This window comes from Poecilia latipinna, unplaced genomic scaffold (genome assembly GCF_001443285.1).
Source record: "Poecilia latipinna isolate Pla-1442-1.1 unplaced genomic scaffold, P_latipinna-1.0 Scaffold408, whole genome shotgun sequence".
NCBI classification, from domain to species: domain Eukaryota; kingdom Metazoa; phylum Chordata; class Actinopteri; order Cyprinodontiformes; family Poeciliidae; genus Poecilia; species Poecilia latipinna.
The window spans coordinates 134,050-141,514 of record NW_015113024.1 but is presented as its reverse complement, the minus strand read 5'-3'; the positions used below and the strand labels follow the sequence as shown (position 1 = coordinate 141,514).

The following is a 7,465-nucleotide window of genomic DNA, read 5'->3' as shown; positions in this document are numbered from 1 at the left end:
CCCTGCAGGCTGATGAGCCCCGCTCCTGCTAGCTTTACTTCCTCAGATACAGACAGAAGAGTGAGGAGGACGGGGGAACGTGGACAGTGTCTCCATACACTGTAGTGTGTCTATACATATATTCAGATATATTTATGCAGAATGAGTGCGCCTCCTCTGTACTGTATAGATATAGAGCTGTGCGCGGCGGCGGCGGCGTTAGGCCTCGCTCTCGCCGGCCGACGAGGTGTTCTGGACTTCCTCCTCCAGGATGGGCACTATCAGGTTGTCCTTGGACATCAGGTTGTACTTCATCACGAAGCGTGTGAACCGGTGACACAGGAACGTCTCGTTCTGCATGCGGACACACACACACACACACAATTGCTTTGGTTTAAAGAGCGAAGCAATTTCAGAAAATCAGACTAGATATCTCTTGCTTTAGGTCAGTTGGGTGACCAACATTATGGTCAATTGATTACAGGGCGGAAACTAACGACTATTTTAGTAATCTATTCCATTGACTGTTTGGACGATTAATCGGATTAGAACATGGCAAATTCTTCAGATTTTCATTTAACCACTTGAGGCTTTTCTTCAAAACAATATTTGAAATACATTAAAATATGCAAATAAATAATTCAGTTCCCTTTTTAAATAAGAAAATAAGCATTGTGTTGCCTAAAATGCAACAACACAGCATGCCTTTAGGCTGCTCATTTGTAAATAGATTAATTTTTCTATTAATAAACTATTATCAAAAAGTGGTTAATGGAAAATTTAGTGTATATTTTCTTACAGAATTTGAACCAGATGAAGCTAAGACTTCCACTTGGGGAGTTTTAGGTAGAACATGTTTATAGACAAAGGTTTTTTTTAATTATTTTAAGTGCAAAATGTCAATATTTTTGTACAGTTTGTCTTGATTACTGCTCTAAATAAGTTGTCCTTTCAGCAAATTACCTTTTTTTGGAGTCTATATACTCCACTTAATAATTAATCAATTTGTAAATTAGTTGACGATATTTCAATAATCAGTTAATCATGATTAATTGCAATTAGTCATGATTAACTTTATTTTTAGGTGTGAATATAACTTTTTTTTAAAGCTTCTTCTGAGAAAAGTCTACGTTGTCTTAGTGTAAACATGCTCAGGACGTCGGCTTCTTCATTAGTTTCTCACTAAGATCTTATTTTCTCTCCATGGTAACAGTGGTGTGTCCTTTCTAACACACAGCCCATGATTTGATTGGACAGGGACCAAAATGTGTTGGGATAAAAGCAGAGACTTTAAACTGCTAATCCTAATCAGTGGCAATCCTTTCAGACGGGGATTATTAGTCTGAGTTTGTATTAGATCTGATCACAATCAGCCAGTCCTGTCTGTACTGGAACCACTGAGAAAAAAAAAACAAAAAACAATACACTCACTGACAACAAGATGATCTTATTGGTCATGTTAGATGACCTGAACTAAGATCAGCTGTTCCACCTTTATGAGATGCAACATATTGACAAATGAAACTAGGCGGGAGTACTTGGAGGACTTCCAGACTGAGTATAAAAAGCAACCGTATAAATAAGTCACCAAGAGCAGGTCAGCCATTAACACTCACCTCATACTTGTCGAATATCTGACGATGATGGAAGTAGGCATGAGAGAATATCCTATAGATGCGGCGACAGACGGAGCCCAGCTTGGCCACTGATGACTCCTTGATGCTCACCCTGCAGCACAAAGTCGACATGATGAGAAGGAAGAGGAACTTGAGGAAAACTCTCGACCCAGCAGAGGACCTCCATGTGCTTCACAGAACCACATTTTATAGTAACTCGTTTCTCACACTTCCAATGGTCAAAAAAACTGTTTTTCTTTGCAAATTTTCAATGTACTTTTACACTTTTTCCAAAGAAAGATAAATATTTTTATTAGTAGATTATTTTTACACTAAAATATTTCCTATGAATATTTTCCCTTTGGGACAGAGGCTGAAAAACTAAATGTTTATAATGACCTGAGGAAAGGCTCCTGACTGGTGAAAATGCTAGAAAACATTTCTCCACTTTACAGGAAGTAGTGGTGCTCTGATTACAGTTTTCTAGCCCGTCACCGTTTGTAAAAATCCTGACCTGCCAATATCGATTTTGGCCAGTACAAATTTTTTTGTCTGAAAAGTCAGTATTGGGGTGCAGCTGTAAGTCTGGGTCGACTTATTGGTGCACCCCTAACAGGAAACTTCCTTCTGAAATCTCCTAGATCTGGAGTAGAAAAAGTGTGAAAACAAGCTTAAAGGGGCAGCATTGTGTGTTTTCCAGCAACATTGTGCCATTTTGTAGCACAACTAAGTAACTATGATACCTTCAGTTGTTATATAAATGCTGCATATATCAAATACGACTTAAGAGAAATTTGACTTTGTAATTTAACGCCTTTAAGTTGGGCCTCTGTCTCTCTAAGAAGCTCCTGCTCTTTCTGAAACTCCTTCAGGAAGTCATCACAACATGGCTCCTCTATTAACCCTTTGACAACGTTTTTACCAGCGTTTCACTGAGAAGTAGCTCCTTTAAGAAGTTCAGCAGGTGCTCAGTTCCACCAGGTGCTTGCTAATTGCTGCTGGCTAGTCTGAAGGAGCTGAGTGGGGGCACTCAATTTTACATAGACCTACTGGAATGTAGGTATGGTAAAAAGCCTTAAAACAAAAACGTCTTTTATTGCAGTAGTTTAAATCTGACACTGAAAACTTAACCACAAACACTACTTGTGTCTACAGTTTTAACCCTGTGCTTTGTTCAGATGAGATTAAGGTCGAGTTTTTCTGGGTTGAGCATGAAGCAAAGGACAACCAGAATAAATGCTCAAAATAAATGTTGAATTTTCTGTAATGTCACTGGCCTTAATACACACAACACCTTTATATATATCAAAATGTAAACAGACTGACCTGCTGGGAAAATATTTGTTGCTATTGAGAAGACAGGCAGCTCCGTCCAGCGTGTGCCTGGTGTAGTCAATGGCAGGGCACTGCGATGGCGGCAACACACAAGCAGAACACACACTGTCAATGGGAGCAACTTCTCCATGCAGTCAAACGAATGATCCACTACGACTCACCTCTTTGGGCGTCTTGTGGGCGGCACATAAGAAGATCCACTGCTCTGTGGCTGTCATCTGGGTGCAGGTGTCAGGGTGGCACTCACTCTGCAGGCAAGAACACCAGCGGCACATGTGAGGACAGATGGTTCACAGTGGAAAACATTTATTTGGTCTTTCTGGCATAAAATAACAGCAGATCGTCTTTGAACTCGTGTCGAATGGCTGAGGGGAGTCTACAGCTTGTTAGTGTTCACTCATTAGGACTGATTAAAAGGTTCACAGTTCTTCCTGATGAAATGAAGCAGTGAGAAAATAAAAACAACAAGTCTAACAAACTGTTAAACACATTGAGCCAGAAACTAAATATTTAAAAACTGTGCGGAAAAAGCAAAGCGACAGGTATTTAAAAATAAATCTAAGCTTTTAAGGTCAGACTTTACATGTACAGAAATTAAATGTGGGAAGAAAAAAAAAACTCACCTGCAGTTTTACAGCAAGTCCATTAAGTTCCAGACAGAACTGCCTGCAAAAAGGATCAAATCAGAACAAACAAATAAAAAAAATAAAAAAAACAACTGTAAATTTTTGGAAATTTCTAATTCAGTTTTACCCTCGCTGTATAAAAACAGAACATTCACTATACTGGAAAGTTAGTGTTTTTTCTACAGTAACTGATAGCAAATAATTTAACTACCATGCATTTATGACACAGAATCATAAATGTGTCATTTAAACCTTTATGACACAGAAGGTAAAGAGGGGAAAAGGTGGGAAGGCCTTAAGACAATACAACAGAGTTGTTTTGATATAAGCAAGAAGAAACTTTTTCAACAAAACCTATATTTCCCCCCCCCCAGTAGCTGCAAAGCCAATTCATTATCTGTACTGGTTATTAAGAAACAAATGGAGAGTCAGTAACACTTTTGAATTCTTTTCTTTTAAATCAAAACTTGTATAATCATCATTGTATAATCGTCATCGTGTGAGTTATTGTGACTTTAATCACACGATAACTCACGAAAAGGACAGACTTAGAAACCAGTCTTAACAAAACAGCAACTAAGCATGAGGCTAAAGCAGACGCTTTGTTTACCTGAGGTGCTCATACTTCCAGACGCCTTCATCCTGACCCTCAGGAGGCTCCAGGATTTTGTCAATGTTGGAGCAGTCGGACCTTATGTTTTGCTGGATGTACTGAAAATAAAAAGACAACAAATATAGTAACGAAAAAGGGGACGTGGATCAAAGAAGTCAGTCCTTGTTGCTTTTGTTTAGCTCTGCTACTTAGACAAGCTGTAGTCTCAACACTTGCACCGCCCTTAAGAAATATAACAAGAATCCAACCGTTCTAGATTTAAACAAGCTCAAAAATCGAATGGGTCTGTTTTTAACCAAGACAAGAACAAATCATGTACATTCAGCACAAAATCTGAATACTTGGTGAAATATTTCTGAAGTTTATTTGTATTTTAGTTCATTTGTGTTACCATGAATCTATGCTTGTATGATTTTTATTCATGAATCATTGAGAGGTTTCATGTAGTACACACTGTTCTGAACTCCATATCATTACATTACTCAGTAAAAGTTTATATCCAAGATAACACATCAACAGCTACACACCTGTTGAACAGCTAGCGTACTGTCCATCTCCTCAAATGATTCATCCGGCCAGTTGTAGAAATCCTGTAAGAGAAAGGAGGACAAATCTCAGGGCTAACAGCTAGCATTGTGGCACAAGTTAATAAATCACAGCGCTAGTTCGCCTAAGCTAGCCACTAGAGCCAAATGTCAAATTGATGAATGTCAAAGAGTTAACATTTGCCGACAGAATACGTTTTGAACAAAGGTTGCCGGGTGAGTTTTCACTCTTCCTTGAAGCTGCTTTGCTAGTTTACCTGACAACGTAAACAAGGTCGTGACTACTTCCTGTAAAGGTAAAATGAAAGTCACGGTTGTGTTTTTAGGAGACTGGCTATAAACATACTTTGCCGCAAATACATCATTATTTACATAAAGCGGTGACTCTAAATTCAAATCCAAGACAAAAGAAGCAAAATAGGAACTCTTTTAAAGAGCCCTTCATCCCAGCAATTAGACGGTGTAAAAAGCTAACTACAGCTAGCTGTACATTCCGATGACAAGCCCCTCTGAGTCGATGTTTTGGACCGAGCTGTCGATGGAAAGAGGCGGGAAGAAACTGCGTGGCTTTCCGGAGATAACTCAGCTCGTCGTGTGGGGTCTATGTGGTTCCACCGGAGCTGAAACCAACCTTAGCCTTGGTTCCAGGCCGATTCCTCCTGAGAACTGCAGCTCCCTCCGCCATGACCATCTCGACAGAATACCCGGATGTTCGTCAGCGGCGACGTTGTCACGAGGAAAGCGGAAGCGTTTCACTCAAGAGTGGGCGTGACGCGGAGCTCCAGATTTAAAAACTGAGCGCAAAAGTGAATGGATTTATTAAGTGTTAAGGATAATAATAGAATACAGTACGTCTTAAATTATCTGTGGAAAACGTGCAACACGAACAAATGGAAAAATGCCTCCATGAAAATTGTCCTAAATAAAGAATCTACAGACTATTTCCAGTCTTCTTGTAATAAATTATTTCAGAGCATCTAATAAATTATTCAGAAAATGATCACCACTTGCATCCTTTGCAGTTTGGGTTTAGAAATAACACAATCCGCTACCTGCATTCTTTAAGTCACTCAATAATGAAAATACTGTGAGTTTTTTTTTGTTTGTTTGTTTTTGAATTAACTAGATCAGAATTTTAAAACCCTCAAAACATAATCTTCCCAAGAGCTGATTATAATCGTTCATCTGATCTCTAAAAGACAGTGAACAGTACATCATTTCAAGTCTTCACATAAAAAAAACATTTTAGTTTCCCTGCTTTTTAGTTCTTGTAATAAATCTTCCAGATGTGTATTAGGATTGTTGGTCATCACATGTGTGCTGATATGTCAGTCTTCCATGTTGCTGAGGAAACCAGTGATAATGTTGCAGAAAAGCTAAACCATAGTTAAGCTCCACCTAATCATTGCTGATGGCCACTAATGAGTTTCTGCTGGTTTCTTCCTGTTAAAGTTTTTCCTCTCCACTGTTGCTTCATGCATGCTCTGAATAAAGGATTAGATGTTAATTATTAAATGTAGCTTTGGAGAAATCCATCTTCAAAGACATTAAAGGTATTTTTGTAAAATCTCCATCAAAAATACCAACTTTTGATCATGAATGATTTGTAGAAGCTATAAACAAGTAAAACACTGAAGAGGCACAGTATCAATTCTTTTCACTTTACCATCATGTCCTATTTTTTTATTGGTCCAAAACATAAAATCATAAGAAAATACATTTAACACTTAAGTTTTGTTTTATGAGATGTGAAAAGGTTCATCTTATTCAGTGAAAGGGCGGCAACAGGAGGAAGAAAAATCCATATATTAATGTTCACTGTCAAAGAAAGGTGGGGAGTTATGGATGTTATCTGCCGTAATATTTCCAGTTTAAATAAAGCCAAGTTTATTCCAGGAATATTACTTACGCCTCCAGAAACTTTCAGACAGAAACAATTTGAGCTTACCTCTACGTTTGAATGTGTGTTAAACTTGAAAACCTTAAAATGTGTGAGGGGAAAAAACCCATCACACCCTCATAAAAATAATACAATAAATTAACAGTTGAGTGACTTTATTATTGTAACAAAATGCAATTAGAATTATTTACAATTTACGGGACATAAAAAAAAAGAAAAACAGACATGAATGAAATTAATTCTTCTCTGTAGCGATGATGGACTTCACACAAACTAACAACAGAACTTAGTCGACGTATTTGCCGAGAATGTCTCCGTCGCGAAACAGGAAATAGTCCTATGGGAGCAAAATATATGACAGGAAGTTAAACCCAGACGAGCACAAAAGCATCTGCTGTGACTGAAGCGGTGCTTCACCTTTTCCTCTAGAACTACTTTAGTTCCTCCGTATTCCGGTAGCAGCACCTTCTCTCCAACCTTCACGCTAACAGGCTGCACATGGCCCTTCTGAAGACAGAAAAAAAAAAAAGAAAAAGATAGAATGTTACCAAAAATCACAACCCAACTCCTCTTCTAACCAGTTTATTTTATCATGGTGGTTGTTGTTGGACATCATCCCAGATCCATCTCCAAAAATCTATCGAAACAAAATGGCCGAATTGCATTGTACCTCTGAAATCAATACAAATGCTCTGTAAAAAGTTACGAACGCTTTGCGTTCGTAACTTTTTATGTCGAACAAATATGTAGACATAAGGTCTGCCATGTATTTATGTTATTAGGATAAAAGTACAGACAGCCAAGATTATCATTTGCTGTTGTGTGATGATTTACTATTGGAAGCAGAGAAA

At 38.2% G+C, this 7,465-nt stretch overlaps 1 protein-coding gene across 3 annotated transcripts in view; it reads right to left on the bottom strand.

Moving 5' to 3' along the window:
• LOC106950570 (MOB-like protein phocein) overlaps positions 1–7,465 on the bottom strand; it is a 20,863-nt gene continuing 13,398 nt past the window's right edge. Inside the window, exons 1-8 of one of the 3 annotated variants that reach the window (XM_015037512.1) lie at positions 5,346–5,453; positions 4,697–4,759; positions 4,167–4,267; positions 3,554–3,596; positions 3,092–3,178; positions 2,922–3,001; positions 1,596–1,707; positions 1–333 (exon numbers count right to left, since the gene is read on the bottom strand). In XM_015037512.1, the coding sequence (XP_014892998.1) occupies positions 199–333; positions 1,596–1,707; positions 2,922–3,001; positions 3,092–3,178; positions 3,554–3,596; positions 4,167–4,267; positions 4,697–4,759; positions 5,346–5,405 (681 nt within the window). In that variant the 5' untranslated portion in view covers positions 5,406–5,453 and the 3' untranslated portion in view covers positions 1–198. Of the gene's footprint in view, positions 334–1,595; positions 1,708–2,921; positions 3,002–3,091; positions 3,179–3,553; positions 3,597–4,166; positions 4,268–4,696; positions 4,760–5,345; positions 5,454–6,752; positions 6,952–7,031; positions 7,122–7,465 lie in introns of those variants that run through there. The other 2 variants (XM_015037514.1, XM_015037513.1) reach the window with 2 other exon arrangements.